The sequence below is a fragment of the Oryctolagus cuniculus genome, chromosome 19, assembly GCF_051225735.1.
Source record: "Oryctolagus cuniculus isolate XC-2025 breed Fujian yellow rabbit chromosome 19, ASM5122573v1, whole genome shotgun sequence".
In the NCBI taxonomy this organism is placed as follows: domain Eukaryota; kingdom Metazoa; phylum Chordata; class Mammalia; order Lagomorpha; family Leporidae; genus Oryctolagus; species Oryctolagus cuniculus.
In genome coordinates, this window is record NC_142885.1 from 55,080,478 (window position 1) to 55,098,057 (window position 17,580).

General features: G+C 39.9%; 1 protein-coding gene across 1 annotated transcript in view; it reads right to left on the reverse strand.

The window, feature by feature from the left end:
* Positions 1-1,016: 1,016 nt before the first annotated feature.
* The window catches only part of LOC100353012 (phospholipid-transporting ATPase ABCA3), a 123,591-nt gene continuing 107,027 nt past the window's right edge, over positions 1,017-17,580 (reverse strand). Inside the window, exons 25-31 of the mRNA XM_017342510.4 lie at positions 10,987-11,112; positions 10,532-10,726; positions 6,570-6,757; positions 5,739-5,909; positions 4,795-4,976; positions 1,650-1,723; positions 1,017-1,289 (exon numbers count right to left, since the gene is read on the reverse strand). Coding sequence (XP_017197999.3) covers positions 1,149-1,289; positions 1,650-1,723; positions 4,795-4,976; positions 5,739-5,909; positions 6,570-6,757; positions 10,532-10,726; positions 10,987-11,112 — 1,077 coding nt within the window. The 3' untranslated portion in view covers positions 1,017-1,148. The remainder of the gene's footprint in view (positions 1,290-1,649; positions 1,724-4,794; positions 4,977-5,738; positions 5,910-6,569; positions 6,758-10,531; positions 10,727-10,986; positions 11,113-17,580) is intronic.

Here is a 17,580-nt window from a genome sequence, read left to right on the forward strand (position 1 = left end):
AGATATCCATTCATACATCTTGTTCCAGAGTAAAACTAAATCAGAAGCAAAATCTTTTCTTACCCCACAAACAAACAAAAAAAAGCAGTGAGTTTTGTTTTAGAAATTAATCAAACCCTTCTGTTTATTTGCATTCAGGTGCATGCAGCCTAAGTGATTAAGAGAAAAATCATGGATTTAATTTGAGACTATATATAAAACAAACTCAAATCCCCTCCTCATTGAAAAAGAACAGAACAGTGAGTATCTTCTACATATCATTTCATAGTTGGTAATATCCAATTAGGAATTTGAAAATGTTGAACAAGCAATCCCTCAAATAGCTGCTTCATAAACTCTATCTCTAATTCTACAAGAAATATTTTAATTGCTTATCTGCCCATGATCCAGGAGAGGTGATTAAATTTCTCATGGTGTTTACTGGAACTCCATTTGACTAGATTAGAATCAGAAAATCTTTACCTCTCTCTGTAATTAATTTATTAATTTCTCTTTATTTATTTATTTATTTATTTTTTGGACAGGCAGAGTGGACAGTGAGAGAGAGAGACAGAGGTCTTCCTTTACCGTTGGTTCACCCTCCAATGGCTGCCGTGGCCAGCGCACCGCGCTGATCCGAAGGCAGGAGCCAGGTGCTTCTCCTGGTCTCCCATGGGGTGCAGGGCCCAAGCACTTGGGCCATCCTCCACTGCACTCCCAGGCCACAGCAGAGAGCTGGCCTGGAAGAGGGGCAACCAGGACAGAATCCGGCGCCCCGACCGGGACTGAAACCTGGTGTGCCGGCGCCGCAGGTGGAGGATTAGCCTATTGAGCCGTGGCGCCGGCCTCTCTTTATTCTTTATTAGAAGTGAGAGTAGCAAGGATAACGCTATTTTTAAAGAATTTTTTTGTTTCTGTTTACTTCCAAATGTTCTTGGTGCAAACATTCTCTTACAATTGAAGTATAAGAATTTTATTTTGGAAATATTAGCACAACTACAATCCACCCATCTAAGTATGAAAAGAAAGGGACAAACTTTTTCCTTTGGGGAAATATTTATTACATAAATCTATATACACCAAGATATACAAACACAGAAATGTTCCTCTAAATGTTCAGGTATAATGTAAGAAAGGTGGAAGTGTCACTGACTGCAACTGAATATCATTCATGGCACCTTTTGTAGAGAATCATCATCTGTATTTTCTGGATTAGCAAAAGTGAGGAAGACTTGTTCCAGGGTTATCTGACTGATGGAATAATCTTCTAAATCGAATTGCTCTTTAGCTTTCTCCAAAATGCCAAACATCTTTAAGAACAACAAAAAGAAAGTTACATTATGGTCTGATCTCCTCTCCAGCCCCTTATCCAGATGAGTTTTTCCTCCACTTTTCCCAACTTTTGTCAAGTTTATGTTGGAGGACAAGAGGCACAGACAGAAGAGATGACAAAGAAGAACTCGTTAACTAAGAAGCCAAGAGGAGGCAGTTTTCTGTGCTCATTGTCCTTTCCACATGGACTCATAGTGGGAATGTGTGTGAAAAGTAACCCAAATGCCTCACTCCACCCACAATGTTAGGATCCCATTTCAGATCCAAATCCTAAGTAGTTCTCATCATTAGTGCTCTCTTAACAGATCATGTTAGAAGGGCATAGTTTCTACCATCACCTTTCCCCAGCCGTTGTCCTTGCAGGGAATATAGTAGTTAAGGATCTTTTGATTCTGGTGCTTCAAGTCACTACCTAAGAGGAAAAACAGTGCACATGAATAATCTTATAGATTCCATGTATAATCGCTGAAATACTGCTGCACCCATTTAATTATATACAGTGGAGGAGTGAATGGATGGGCTTAATGAAAAGTTGGATATGACCTCCCAAAACTCCCCACTCTTTTTGCTATATATGACATAGTTAATGCTTTTGATTTATTCGTGAGGAACTAGATTATGTAGAGTTCATAGCAATTAATCAGAGCACACAAACTTGCCAGTTTACATTCTCAATGTAAAAAATCCCAAGTTTAAAAAATTCTACTGTTACTACAATACTTTTTTCTAAACATAATGCTGAGAATATGAACTGGGAGAGTTGTCCTTTTCATTGTATGACATGAATGTACAGCATTTGAAAGGGAAAAGAGCAGGACAAATTTGCTTTGTCATGTTAGAGATTATGCAATTTTTTAAAAGATTTACTTATTTATTTGAAGGTCAGAGTTACACGCAGAGAGAGAGAGAGAGAGAGAGAGAGGTTCTCCATTTGCTGGTTCACTCCCCAATTGGTCGCAATGGCCGGAGCTGCGCCAATCTGAAGCCAGGAGCCAAGAGCCTCCTCTGGGTCTCCCATATGGATGCAGGGACCCAAGCTCTTGGGCCATCTTCCACTGCTTTCCCAGGTCATAGCAGAGAGCTGGATAGGAAGTGGAGCAGCCAGGTCTTGAACCAGTGCCCATATGGGATGCTGGCACTGCAGGTGGCAGCATTACCCACTATGCCACAACGCTGGCTCCAAGATTATGCAATCTTGATGCTATATAAATCACTGAAGCCAGTCCATGTGTTCATGTCTCTTTTGCAAGTAAGAATCCACTGATGGTATTAGAGATAAGAGGGTGGGTATTCGTTCCTAATTTAGAATACACAGAAGTATTTACACTTACCAATGCATATTTGCAACTTATTGCAAATTGAAATAACTTGGATTAAACATGTTTTAAAGAAAAATATATGTTTGTAATGGTGTAAGAATTTTCTTAATGTTAATCATAAGGCATGTACTGTGTTTTTGTTCATGCAAGTCTCTTTTATTGTGAAATATGAGCATTTCAAACACAGCATAATGAAATATTACAAATAAGCACTAATGAAAACACCCCATCTAGCTCAAGTATTAGTAATCTAGTTACTCATACATGTAACTTCCAAGCCTCAGTATCCCAAAGAAATAAGCAATAACTTCATCAATATTATCAGCGTTTCTTATGACATAGTGGGTTTAGCCTCTGCCTATGGTGGTGGTGCTGGGTGCTAATTCAGGTTCCAGTTGCTCTACTTTCTCTCAACTAAATAAACTCTCAAAAAACTCTGCCTCTTAAATAAATCTTTAAAACATTTTTCCAATACTATCAGCTGTTTCCTCTATCCCTTTGTTGTCTGATCATCTAATTTCTAGCACTTAAAACTGTGATATAGAATTTGTTTTCATATCAACTATCTCATTTGTAAATTTTAATGCTCATACAAGTGTTGAAAGAATAATCTCCATCTGTTTTGTGAAATTATATATCTGCTGTGCTTTCATTATCTGTTAAGTTTTGTTCCTATTTGCTTTTAGTTACTATGTTTTCCTGTGGTGCATAACCACATTCTTTTCTATTGCACATATTTAAGTGAGATGACTTTTCTTATTTTTGGAGAGACATTTTCTGTGTGGGAGGTGGGATGGGACATTATTTAAAAGGCAGAGTCACAGAGAGGGAGAGGCAGAGACAGAGAGAAAAAAGTCTTCCATTCACTGGTTCACTTGCCAGATGGCTGCAGTGGTTAGAGCTGGGCCAGCCTGAAACCAGGAGCTTCTTTTGGGTCTCTCACGTGGGTGCAGGGGCCCAAGAACTTGGGCCGTCTTCTGCTGCTTTCCCAAACACATTAGCAGGGAGCTGGATAGGAAGTGGAGCAGCTGGGACTTAAACCGGTACCTGTATGGGATGCCAGTGCTGCAAGTGGAGGCTTAAGCCACTACACCACAGTGCAAGCCCCTAAAATATAGTTTTGCAGATGTGGGGTTCCTTCCCCTGAGTCTTCCGCATATTTTAAATAATTTGGCCTCTCAGTGTAGACTTTCTTCTGGTACTTTGTGATATATGCTTCCTGTGGTTATCCCCTTGCTCTAAGCTAAATTAAGGATGCTTTCCTCCAGATATGCGCTTGAGTCTGCTTACAGTCAAAAAATGCTACTGACCACCTACTTCTGTCCACTAGGAACGTCCTGCCCGTATGTGGCAGTCTCAGTGCAAGCTCCCATATAGGAAGAGAGCGCAGAGCTTCATCTCCAGACCCAGTGCTGACAAGGGCAGCTGTTTCGAGTATTTGTATTGTTCTGCTGCACCACAGTGCTGGTCTCTGTTTTCTATTCCTACTGTGTAATCAGTATTTTCCATTCCCAAGAAGATAACATTCCAACTGTAAAGCTTGACTCACAAGAACTTCTATGATATTTTCTTTAACTTAGAAAAATGGTAACTAAGATGAAAAGCCGTAATTGCTAAAATCTTTTCAATGTCTCTGTTTTATGTTTAGAAAAGAGAAGTAAGGGACAGAAAAGACAGCTTCTGTCTTTGGTACCATGCCACGTGGGCAGAGGTGCTTACTGAATTTACTGCCCAGAAGCAAATATACTCTTGAAGGCCCAGAAATACTTACTTGTTCTTGGTCATATTTTATTACCATATCCTGGATGACCAGAGTTATACTATCAGTGAGAAGACAAAAATCTTAAAGCTTTGCATGGACAGTATATGAAAATAACTGAGAATTATGATAAAAACATGACCTTAGAAATATAATTTATATGGACAGTACGAAGATAAAGCTGCCTTAATAAGTGATTCAAGAGTTTGATGACAACCTTTGTTTCTTTTGTGAAACTTATTAAAATAATCTGGCACAAGAGATTAGTAGTAACAAACAACCCTAAAGGGAACAGTATGAAAGATCAGTAAATACCATTAACTCACAGTAAACTGGTATTGGAGATATAAGCCATTTGGATGGTAAGAACGACAAATATAACAAAGTTAGCACAACTTCACTTACCTGGAAATGTCATTTTGATAAAATTTTTAAAAGGTTCCAACATATGCTCACTCTTGCCCTTAACCTTCAGGATGTAAATATTGCCAAACTTGTTCTTGAGATGCTGAGGGCTGCCCAAGCACATGAACTTCCCCTTCACCATGATGGCTAGCCTGGTACAGAGGGCATCACATTCTTCCATACTTGCAAAACAGGAGAACAAAGCAATGTAAGGCTACAAAATTTCTGTGTTGGAGGACATGGTGTAGTTTAATCAGAGCTAGAGCTTTGTGATTGTCCCTTCAATCAAAAGTTGTATTTGCCAGTCACAAAACTCACAGTTGGGAAGTGGATGTTCAATGGTGAATAATAGAGTATTCAATCCTCAAATGGAACACTTCTTGAACTTACTGTCTTTTCCCCACTCTTCATTTTTAAAAGCTCATTGAGGGCTGGCGCCGTGGCTCAATAGGCTAATCCTCTGCCTGCGGCACCAGCACACCGGGTTCTAGTCCCGGTCGGGGCGCCGGATTCTGTCCCGGTTGCCCCTCTTCCAGGCCAGCTCTCTGCTGTGGCCAGGGAGTGCAGTGGAGGATGGCCCAAGTGCTTGGGCCCTGCACCCCATGGGAGACCAGGAGACGCACCTGGCTCCTGCCTTCGGATCAGCGCGATGCGCTGGCCACAGCGCACCAGCCGTGGTGGCCATTGGAGGGTGAACCAATGGCAAAAGACCTTTCTCTCTGTATCTCTCTCACTGTCCACTCTGCCTGTCAAAAAAAAAAAAAAAACTCATTGAGGATTCTTGGCTGCTCTACTCATTATGGTTAGCAAGAATCATAATTCCTAATGAAGAGCTCACATATTCAGGAAAATTCACTGTCTAATATTCTTGGTCTCAAATAATTCCCTCTTACAGCCACTATAGCTCCTACCAACCCCAAACCATGCCTCTCAATGAGTCACACCTGTGGGAGGTGATAACAATAGCTTTTCCACTGTCACGGGTCTTGGTCACCACATTCCAGAGCAGGCGTCGGGCCACTGGGTCCATGCCTGTTGATGGCTCATCCAGGAAGACAACTGAGGACCTTCCCATTAGAGCAATAGCAGTACTCAGCCTACGTTTGTTTCCTCCACTTCATGGCCAAAGGAAAAGAGAAAGTGAGAGAAGATGAGGCTGTATATATGTATCAGTTATTTAAAACAAACAGCGCAAATAACTTAAATGCTGAGAATCCCAGCAAACAATCTGTACATCTGCAATGCTGTTTAGATATAATTTTAACAAGGTAGCAGAGCAAAGTACCTACTTGTATATATACCTGCATGCATGTGTGTGCATGTACACACACACAATTTATTTTGAGGTATAGAGGAGTGACTTTATGTGTCTGATTTTGACAGCATTATCAGAGGCTTACTTTTTTTGGTGTCATGGCTTCTCAGGTACATAAGCCCCACCATAATTTAAAGGGCCTACATTCCTCTTTATTTGGGAGAAAAAAGAACCATAGAATTACCAGATAGAAAGATGCTCCCTTTGATGTTCATAGGCTAAAATTCAAATGGAAATGGAATTTTGAGTTTCATCTCAACAAAGGGAAGATATACTGAACTACATTTATCTGTTTATTACTAGAATCTTAAAACTAGAAAACTCTTAGATAGTTTCATATTTAGGGAATTATGTGAGAGAAAAGCCTAGGTAGAGTTGTGGGTATTCATTTCAAACATTAAAAATGTAAGGAAATACCTCAACATTAACAAAAAAAATAGCAGCAAGCATAATGACTCACCTATAGGTGCTAATAATCTTGTTAGCATGAGGCTCCAGTTCCATTGAGTTCAAATATGAGTTCACATACAGCTGAATCTGAGACTCAGAGACTCCCCAAACTCTGGCATACATTATCAGTATTTCTCGAGCAGTCATGTATTCCAGCAAGGCATCAAATTGAGGACAATAGCCAATTCTCGACCTCACCTAATTCCAAGAATTGCCTTATGTAAAGACCCAAGTCATCCATCCCACTGACCATCTACAGTTGGATGGAGGAACCCGCAGCCAGCCTTTTAGGTCAGGGTTCCAAGAGTCCTACTGAGAAATTTTCTTTTCTGAATGGCTACAAAACTATGACTGTTGAACCTTACTACATTGGAATAAAAAGTTACCTAATTCTGTTTTAACAATCTTAGGAACGAAGAAGTGAGAAACAAAATCCCAGAACTCATTCAATTTGGCAGAGTATTAGGGAGCACAGCCATCATGGAGGTTTTTGCATTGTTTAACCTGCACAGTCATGTATATACCTTATTTCACAGAAAGACTGAACCAGAAGCAGAGCTTCCCCAAACTTCGTATCCTATCCTCAAAACAGGAGACCACAATGAGTGTTGTGTTAGTAATTAGCCAAACTTGTCTACTGATTTACATTCAGGCACACATAGCTTTGGTAGCTGCAGATAAAGCCATGAAATTAAACTAATATTAACACTGATTCCCAGATTACTCATGCTCATAGACTTGGAATGTTGCAAGCCTCTCTGCATGAGGCTGACATGACTTAAAGGATTCAGAGGGCTACCATTTTTCCCACACTTTCCTTTTTTTTTCCCTCTGTTAGGATCCAGACATTGGAGACTTGAACAATAAAAAACAACTACATATACAAAGAAAATTGGAAAGTGACTGTACTTTCTCAAGGAAAGGTGCACAATCAGAAAAGACCTGAGAAAACCTTAAGTTCACAGCTCAGGTTTATCTAAGTAAAAAACAGCCTACAACACCAACAACCCAAAATTCCAAACACTATAAATAAAAAACAGCAAATAAGGAGAATGGAAAGAATATGATTCCCAGTGTTACTATATTATCAATGAAAATTTATAAGAAACAGAAAAATATGGCCCACCCAAGAGAAAATAACACAGAAACTTTCCCTAAGACCTGACAGAAGATCTATTAGAGAAACACTTTAAAAACAACTGTTTAAAGAGGAAGATGTGAACAAAGCAAAGATAGTGATGTACAAACATAATGGGAAAATCATTAGAGATGGAAAACCTAAAAGGAAATAAAACAGTCTATAGCTTAGAAATACAATAACAAATAGATTCACCATAGAGACTTACAGGTAGCAAAGAGAATCAGTGAATTTGAATATAGGACAATGGAAATTGTTGAGTTTGAGGAACAGAAAGAAAAAAAGAGGTAGGAAAAGTGAACAAAACCTAAGGGGCCCTTGGGATATCATCTAGTGGACTGACATATCCATTGTGGTTATTCAAGAAGAAAGGGGGAGAGAGAATATTTGGGGAAATAATGGCAGAAAACTCACCCCGCCCCAAAAGTGAGTATAAACATCCAAGCTCAATAAACTTCAAGATGAACTCAGAGACCCAGAGCAAGGCATGTTATAATCAAACTGTCAAAAGACAAAGACCAGGAGAGACTATTAGAATTAGCAAGAGAGAAGCAACTCATCACATGAAAGGGAGCCTCAGGTGACAAAGCAGTTAAGGCACTTTGTGTTTTCTTGATCTGTACAAAGAAAGTTGATATATCCTACAAGCAATAAACACTTATGCTAACAAACAACAGGGGCAGGTGTTTGGTGCAGTGGTTAAGTTGCCATTTGAACACCTGCATCCCGTATCTGAATTCCTAGGTTCAAGGACTGGCTCCACTTCTGCTTCTAGCTTCCTGCAAATGTGTACCCTAGGAGACAGCAGTGATGGCTGCTGTCCCACACAAAGAGACCTGGGATTGAGCATCTCACTCCTGGTTTTGGCCTGGACAAGTCCAAACTATTGAGGGCATTTGGGGAGAGAACCAGCAGATGGACAATCTATCTCTGTCTCTGTCTCTGTCTCTTTTCCTTTCAAATATATAAATAAAAATTTTAAGAAAACAAAAGGCCGGCGCCGCGGCTCACTAGGCTAATCCTCTGCCTTGCGGTGCTGGCACACCAGGTTCTAGTCCCGGTTGGGGCGCCGGATTCCATCCCGGTTGCCCCTCTTCCAGGCCAGCTCTCTGCTGTGGCCCAGGAGTGCAGTGGAGGATGGCCCAAGTGCTTGGGCCCTGCACCACATGGGAGACCAGGAGAAGTACCTGGCTCCTGCCATCGGATCAGCGTGGCAGTGCACCGGCCGCGGCGGCCATTGGAGGTTGAACCAACAGCAAAGGAAGACCTTTCTCTCTGTCTCTCTCTCTCTCACTGTCCACTCTGCCTGTCAAAAAATAAAAAAAATGAGTATGGAAACCACTTGTACAACTTGTGAAATTTTGTCAAGGTTCCATTGATTCTGGAACCATGAAAAAGTGCTAAGTGAGCACAGATTTGAAATAGTTGGTCTACTGAAATGAGGTCATTTACTTAGTGGCCTCATATCCATGATCAAGAAACATTTTCTCCTATCTTCCTCAAATAAGATGGTGATGAAACCCAGACATATCTTGTGTTTTGACTATATTTTATTGCTATAGCAATAATCATTTTTTTCTTCAAGCATAGAAAAACAATGCAATAGCAATAGCAACAAAAAAGAAAGAATCCTAGCAAATCATAACTATGATCCAGTGTTACATCCCTGAAGATTCACTCAGTTAACCTGCTTGGAGCGTGACTTCTATTTGGAAAAGATAATTGATTATGACATAAAGTTAAACCTTATAGATAGATTCTGGAAAGATTGTGGTAGTTGGTGGCCCCTTCTCATGTAATCAAAGTCAGTCTATGGACTATTATTCCAGAGAAGAATCTCTAAATTCATCCTATTTTCCTCCTCTTGATTTCTCTTTTTCTAATTCTCCCTTGTTTTCTTCATCTAGTCCATTTATTTTATATAAAGTATAGGGAAAGTGTGTTTTATATATTCATCTATTTTTACTTTAAAAAGTCTGTTGAATATCTATATGCTGACAATGAATAACCTGAAAAGAAAATTAAGAAAACAGTTTAATTTACAATAGCACCAAAAAGAATAACATGCATAGGAATAAACTATCTAAGGAGTTAAAAGTTTTGTACACTGAAAACTTCAAAACATTGATAAAAGAAAGTAAAGAAGATATAACTAAATGGAAAGACATAATATTATTAAGATGTCAAGTCTACCAGAAAAGGTTTACAGATTCAGTGAAATCTCTCTTAAAATCTTAATATTTTTTGTAGTAATAAAAATATTTATCCTAAAATTCACTTGGAATCGTCAGGAACCCGAAATTACCAAAGTAATCTTGCAGGTGAAATATCAGAATCCACTGACTGCATCAACAGTATCAATAATAATACTTACAATGATTCCTATCTATTATCCTAGGCCATCAGTATTATCTGCATTCATGAGTCATTATGGTTCTCCAATTTTTCTAAAGATTTTATTTGGGAGATAGAGTTACAGAGAGAGAGAGAGAGAGGAAGAGAGAGAGAGAGAGAGAGAGAGAGAGAGAGAGAAAGAGAATCTTTCCATTCACTGGTTCACTCCCCAAATGGCTGCAACAGCCAGAGCTGAGCTGATCCAAAGCCAGGAGCCAGGAGCTGCTTCTGCATCTCCCATGTGGGTGCAGGTGCCCAAGAACTTGGACCATCTTCCACTGCTTTTCCAGGCCATGGCAGAGAGCTGGATTGGAACAGGAGCAGCTGAGACATGAACCATGCGACCATATGGGATGCTGGCACCGCAGGCAGAGGTTTAACCCACTATGCCACAGTGCCAGCCCCTGCTTCTCCAATTTTATACTCTAATAGTATCTCACCTGTAGGACATTTCTGTTGATGCTAAAGCCATCAATGAACACATCCCCTGAGGTAGCACTCTCTTCTCCAGTCAAAATTTGGAAGGTACTTGTTTTTCCAGCTCCATTGAATCCAAGCAATCCAAAGCACTCTTTCTTTTGTATTGCAAGGGAGATATTTTTCACAGCCAGAATAACTGGATACTTAAAATATATCTAAAAAAAATCCATAAAAGACAACTCATCGAAGAATGCTTCTAGGTCAAATACAATAGATAACCTCAGTCCCCTATGGACCACTGCCTTAGACAGTTTCACAAGAATAGTTCTATTCAATTGGGGGAATACAGATTGTAAAGAAAATATATATGCCTATTTATCTATATAGATAGATAAGGAGGTTGATCAACAAGCACCAAAGGCATGCTCTTAAGTAGGGATGAAGCCAGCATATGTTGGCTATTGAATGATAATACCTTTGTGAGTTCCTTAATAAGAACTACAGAATTCTGAAACTTCTCAGGATGCTGCAGTATGTTAATTCTCTCATTTTGTACATCTTCATCTTCGGATTTTCCAGAAAGTTTCTTGGACACCTGCTCCTGTATTTTCAAGACAAGAATCATGAGGTGGAGACCATTTAGGCACATACTCAAGACTGACTGTCTTTGTGAAAGCTAAATTGAGAGATAATGTTAAAGGTATAAAAACAAAAGGCTTGAGCAATTTCCAAGAGACTTTCTGCACATCAACTCCACTCTCCCATACAACTTAACTAAGTTTTAGTAATAAATAGTTCTTTGGGGAAATGTGGATGTGGGCCAGAAGATTGGCAAAAGATATTCACACAGTAGAGAAAGCATGAGTTAACATGCTACCATGTATAATTTAAATTTCTGAAGGACAGAATTTAAAGCCAGAGAAATTATTTTATAACCTGGATCCTCATCTCAAAGAAGTAGAGAAGCTTTAAAGAATATAGTAATGACAATGTAGTAATAACTTCTGCTCAAATTAAAAGGGAATGGGAGCTAAGATAATCAGCAAGGCTAAATCAACTTTTCCTAAGAAACTCACTGGGACCCATTACATATATTTTCAATATAATGGTACAGATATGAATACTGTTTTTTTTTGTCTTCACTATACAAAGAAGCTTCAGAATAAAGCTGTGTCCTGCACAATGTCCTGAATGCAGATACTATATACCATCAGGTTCTAGTCTCACATTGTCTCCCAGTCGCTTTCCCTTGAAGATTCTTTGTCCTGCTTTTCTGAATATGTATCCACTTCTTACTAAACTTAGCTCACTGAATGGAGGAAGTAGTGCAGCTGGCCCTAAAAAAAAAATCCCTAATTGCCATGACTGATGAGATCATTTATTTCCTCTATAGTTCACATCTTGAGGTTGTTCTTTTCTTTTTTTTTTTTTTTCGACAGGCAGAGTGCACAGTGAGAGAGAGAGACAGAGAGAAAGGTCTTCCTTTTGCCGTTGGTTCACTCTCCAATGGCCGCTGTGGCCGGCGCGCTGCAGCCGGCGCACCGCGCTGATCCAATGGCAGGAGCCAGGTGCTTATTCTGGTCTCCCATGGGGTGCAGGGCCCAAGGACTTGGGCCATCCTCCACTGCACTCCCGGGCCACAGCAGAGAGCTGGACAGGAAGAGGGGCAACTGGGACTAGAACCCAGTGTGCCAGCGCTGCAAGGCGAAGGATTAGCCTATTGAGCCGCAGCGCCGGCCTGTTCTTTTCTTGAAATGTTTCTTTTCCAGATGCTCCAGTGCCTGCGCCAAAAGTAATTACCACATGCATGTAGCCTCTAGACTGACTGGAGCTTTATCTTCACAAAAATTCCATATAGAATGCAGAATCACTGACCAATCATAGGAGGGCCATAAGCACTACAGACCAACCAGGAATGTACCCCTCAGTCCCAGCTTCAATCTGTAAGATTGTTTATCTCTGGCCCCTTGAGGAGCCCAGAAATTAAGTAATAACTGGGTTAAGACTCCTTGCTCTATGCTTTGCAATAAACATCTTTCTTCCACCACCCCAGTGTCAGCAATTGACTTTCTGCATATTGGGAGAGTGATACTGATCAGTTTTGAGGCAGTTCTATATCAAGAACATGGGTCTTAAGATGTTAGAACAGAAGTTTGGCATAATTTTGAAGATAATTTTGCCCAGTCCTTTTAGAACACATTGGTTTTTTTTTTTAACTTTTATTTAATGAATATAAATTTCCAAAGTACAATTTATGGATTACAATGGCTTCCCCCCCATACCGTCCCTCCCACCCACAACCCTCCCCTTTCCCACTCCCTCTCCCCTTCCATTCACATCAAGATTCATTTTCGATTATCTTAATATACAGAAGATCAGCTTAGTATACATTAAGTAAGGATTTCAGCAGTTTGCTCCCACACAGAAACATAAAGTGAAAAATAATAGATGATTTTTTTTTAAATGATGATGAAATCAGATCAGACCTATTGTCATGTTTAATCCCAGTGAGAGTCAAGTTGGGAGTTGATAATTTCTTTTTTTCTTTTTCTTTTCTTTTCTTTTTTTTTTTTTTTTACAGAGGATCAGTTTAGTATACATTAAGTAAAGATTTCAACAGTTTGCACCCCCATAGAAACACAAAGTGAAATATATTGTTTGAGTACTCGTTATAGCATTAAATCTCAATGCACAGCACATTAAGGACAGTGATCCTACATGAGGAGTAAGTGCACAGTGACTCCTGTTGTTGACTTTACCAATTGACACTCCTGTCTATGGCATCAGTAATCACCCTAGGCTCTTGTCATGAGTTTCCAAGGCTATGGAAGCCTTTTGAGTTCACCGATTCTGATCATATTTAAACAAGGTCATAGTCAAAGTGGAGGTTCTCTCCTCCCTTCAGAGAAAGGTACCTCCTTCTTTGAAGACCTGTTCTTTCCACTGGGATCTCACTCGCAGAGATCTTTTGCCAGCGTGTCTTGGCTTTCCATGCCTGAAATACTCTCATGGGCTTTTCAGCCAGATCGGAATGCCTTTAGGGCTGATTCTGAGGCCAGAGTGCTATTTAGGACATCTGCCATTCTATGAGTCTGCTGAGTATCTCACTTCCCATGTTGGATCACTCTCCCCCTTATTTATTCTATCGGTTAGTGTTAGCAGGTACTAGACTTGTTTATGTGCTCCCTTTGACTCTTAGTCCTTTCATGATGATCAATTGTGAACTGAAATTGATCACTTGGAATAGTGAGATGGCATTGGTACATGCCACCTTGATGGGATTGAATTGGAATCCCCTGGTATGTTTCTAACTCTACCATTTGGGGCAAGTCAGCTTGAGCATGTCCCAAATTATACATCTCTTCCCTCTCTTATTCCCACTCTTATGTTTAACAGGGATCACATTTCAGTTAATTTTCAACACTTAAGAATAACTGTGTATTAATTACAGAATTAAACCAGTCATATTAAGTAGAACAGACAAAAAAACTACTAAGAGGGATAATGTATTAAGTTGTCCATTAGCAGTCAGGGCTATGTTGATCAAGTCACCATTTCCCATAGTGTCCATTTAGAACACATTGGTTTTCACTTTCAACAGTTTAAGAAATTAGGATTAGGGGCCGGTGCCGTGGCTCACTTGGTTAATCCTCTGCCTGCAGTGCCAGCATCCCATATGGGCGCCGGGTTCTAGTCCCGGCTGCTCTTCTTCCAGTCCAGCTCTCTGCTGTGGCCCGGGAGAGCAGTGGAGGATGGCCCAAGTGCTTGGGCCCCTGTACCCGCATGGGAGACCAGGAGGAAGCACCTGGCTCCTGGCTTTGGATCAGCATAGGTCCGGCTGTAGCGGCCATTTGGGGAGTGAACCAGAGGAAGGAAGACCTTTCTCTCTGTCTCTCTCTCACACTGTCTAACTCTGCCTGTCTAATAAAAAAAAAGAAGAGAAATTAGGATTAGACTATTGTGTTTTTCCCCAAAATAAGACACCTCATGAAACACTGAAGTCACAACAGAGATCAAATGTGATTTGTTACAATCATGTTAAACATTCTGAGAGACTAAAGGATTAACTCTTTATGAGAGAGTGAGAATGTAAGTAAGACAACATGTAAAAAATTTTGAGACTTCCGGAATGCAATGTGAGGGATCTGCAAACCTGTGCCCCAGTACAATTGGTGAACATTATTTTAAAACATAACCCAGGCCATACAATGAATGAATAAACATTTATTCAAGAAAATCTATTAAACTTGAATAGTGAAATCCTGTGGCATACAAATCATGACCAGCAGCTCACTTTCTCCTGCCCCCCAACCACTGTGACAGAATTTCACTGCAGGCAGGTGCATTCAAGGACCCAGGGCTCCCTTTTCCTTCAGCCTTCCAATCAAGGGCTGAGCTATCTTTCTTGAAGGGGCGGAATGCCAGCTTTTCTCATCCCATTGCCCGGCTACCTGTTCCAAAGGCTATGTTTTAAGTGAGTGTAGCTGAGATTTTGGGTCTTCCTTCTTACATGAGGGGCCATTCATGTGGTCTAGTGTGCTGTGCTATACTATATTTCTTCCTAAGGTCATAGCCCTTTCCTAGGTGTCAGGTGCAGCCAATGACTAGTTGATGCCAGGATACAAAGTCTGGTGACCTTATTTTGATTTAAGACCACTATGAAAGGCCATCATTCTTCAGAGCTGTCAGTAACATGGATCAAGGCTTCAGCTGCAACCAAACTTCAGAACTTTGATTTCACTATTCACTACACTCTGACTCATTCATAGGGCATAGGTTTCATGCTGGCAAGGTACATCAAGAAGACCAGAGACTAATATCCTCCACTGAGTACCCAGATCTTGAAGCAGAGAGGCATACCACTGTTCCAGCTCTGAACCGAGTTCAGAGATTTTTGCCTTCGGGGAGAGTTGGGCTGTTAAGCAGTTGATCTCCTTTGCTCTCTCCAATGTTATTCACTTCATATGAAAGAGAGTATGAAGATTTTAAACATTAAAGTTGCTCTAAAATAGCAATGGAGATTTTGGTGGAAAGCAATTAAGAACGAACTAATTGCTTCACTAGAGATACGAATTAGCACATAGGCTAATTTACCAAAAAGACCTAGGGGAAAATATAGCTATGAAGAGGTCCCCTAGGTAACAATGAACCTTAAATCCAGATCTCAAACTATTTCTATGACTCTCAGAGGAACAGCATCAGAGGTTTCATACTGCAAAGAAAATAGACTTCACTGAAAGCAGCCCAGCCTGTCAGGAAACAATTAACTAGAAAAATACAAATCTTTGGTGGAAGGGCAGGACCAACAGTCACTAAAATTTATTGTACATAAAAATTATAGTTCATTATTTCAGACTAAGCTCTTGCACAGACTTAACAGACTGAAGAACAGAGGGGAAAACCAAATGAAGAAAATGATCAAAATCTCAAGGAAAGATGGGATACCCTCTAGTACATCAGTATTTGCATAATGAAAATGTCAAATAGAAAGGTGAGAGAGGAGTAAAAAAATATCCAGATAAATAATGGCTGCAAATTTCCTAAATATGAGGGAAAACATTAATCTACATACCCAGAGAGCTTAGTGAACAAGTATGATAAACATAAAAATATCCATAGCATCATATTAGTAAAAATGCTGAAACCAAACGACAAAGAGAAAATACTGATCAGGAAAACCCTTATTTTTTTTCCCCAAAGAAACCTTTTGTGTAAGGAATACAAACTTCATCTATTTCATAAGGAAAACTTTAGGAATATAGTGATTCTTCCCATCATACCTGTCCTACCCACACTCTTACCCCTCTGCCACTTCCCTCTCCTATTCCCAGTCCTATTCTCCACTAAGATCCATTTTCTATTAACTTTATACAAAGAAGACCAACTCTATACTAAGTAGAGTTCAACAATTTGCACACAAAAAAATGTTTCTCAACAGTGGAGACAAGGGCTTTTCAAAGTCATTGCATCTTGAAGTTAATTTCACTTTTTTTTTTAGAAACTTAACTAACTTTAAAGAAGCACCCAAGAATGATACATCTTTTGCCAGCACTTAGACATACTAATACAACTCCTTGAGGACAGAGGTCCTGCATGAGGAGTTAGTGCACAGTGACTCCTGTTGTTAATTTAACAATTAACACTCTTATGTATGGCGTCAGTGATCACCTGAGGCTTTTCACATGAGCTGCCTTGGCTGTGGAAGGCTTTTGAATCCACAAACTCCGTCAGTATTTAGACAAGTCATAAGCCAAGTGGAAGTTCTCTGCTCCCTTCAAAGAAAAGTACATCCTTCTTTGATGACCACTTCTTTCCACTGGGGTCTTACCCACCGAGGTCCTTAATGTAGGACATTTTTTGTCACAGTGTCTTGGCTTTTTATGTCTGAAATGCCAGACCAGTAAGCCTTAAGGGCTGATTCTGAGGTCAGAGGAAAACACTTATTATTTTTTTTTTTTTTGACAGGAAGGTGGACAGTGAGAGAGAGACACAGAGAGAACTTATTAACAGGAGAACCCCAATAGGGTTAACAATTGATTTCATTAAGGGAGGAGAGAACTTCCACTTTGACTATGACCTTGTTTAAATATGATCAGAATCGGTGAACTCAAAAGGCTTCCATAGCCTTGGAAACTCATGACAAGAGCCTAGGGTGATTACTGATGCCATAAACAAGAGTGTCAATCTGTTAAGTCAACAACAGGAGTCACTGTGCACTTACTCCTCATGTAGGATCTCTGTCCTTAATGTGCTGTACATTGTGATTTAATGCTATAACTAGTACTCAAACAGTATTTTTCACTTTGTGTTTCTATGTGGGTGCAAACTGTTGAAATCTTTACTTAATATATGCTAAACTGATCTTCTGTATATAAAGAGAATTGAAAATGAATCTTGATGTGAATGGAAGGGGAGAGAGAGCGGGAAAGGGGAGGGTTGCAGGTGGGAGGGAAGTTATGGGGGGAGGCATTGTAATCCATAAGCTGTACTTTGGAAATTTATATTCATTAAATAAAAGTTACAAAAAGAAAAAATAGAAATAAAAAATTGATTTCATTAAAAAAGATGT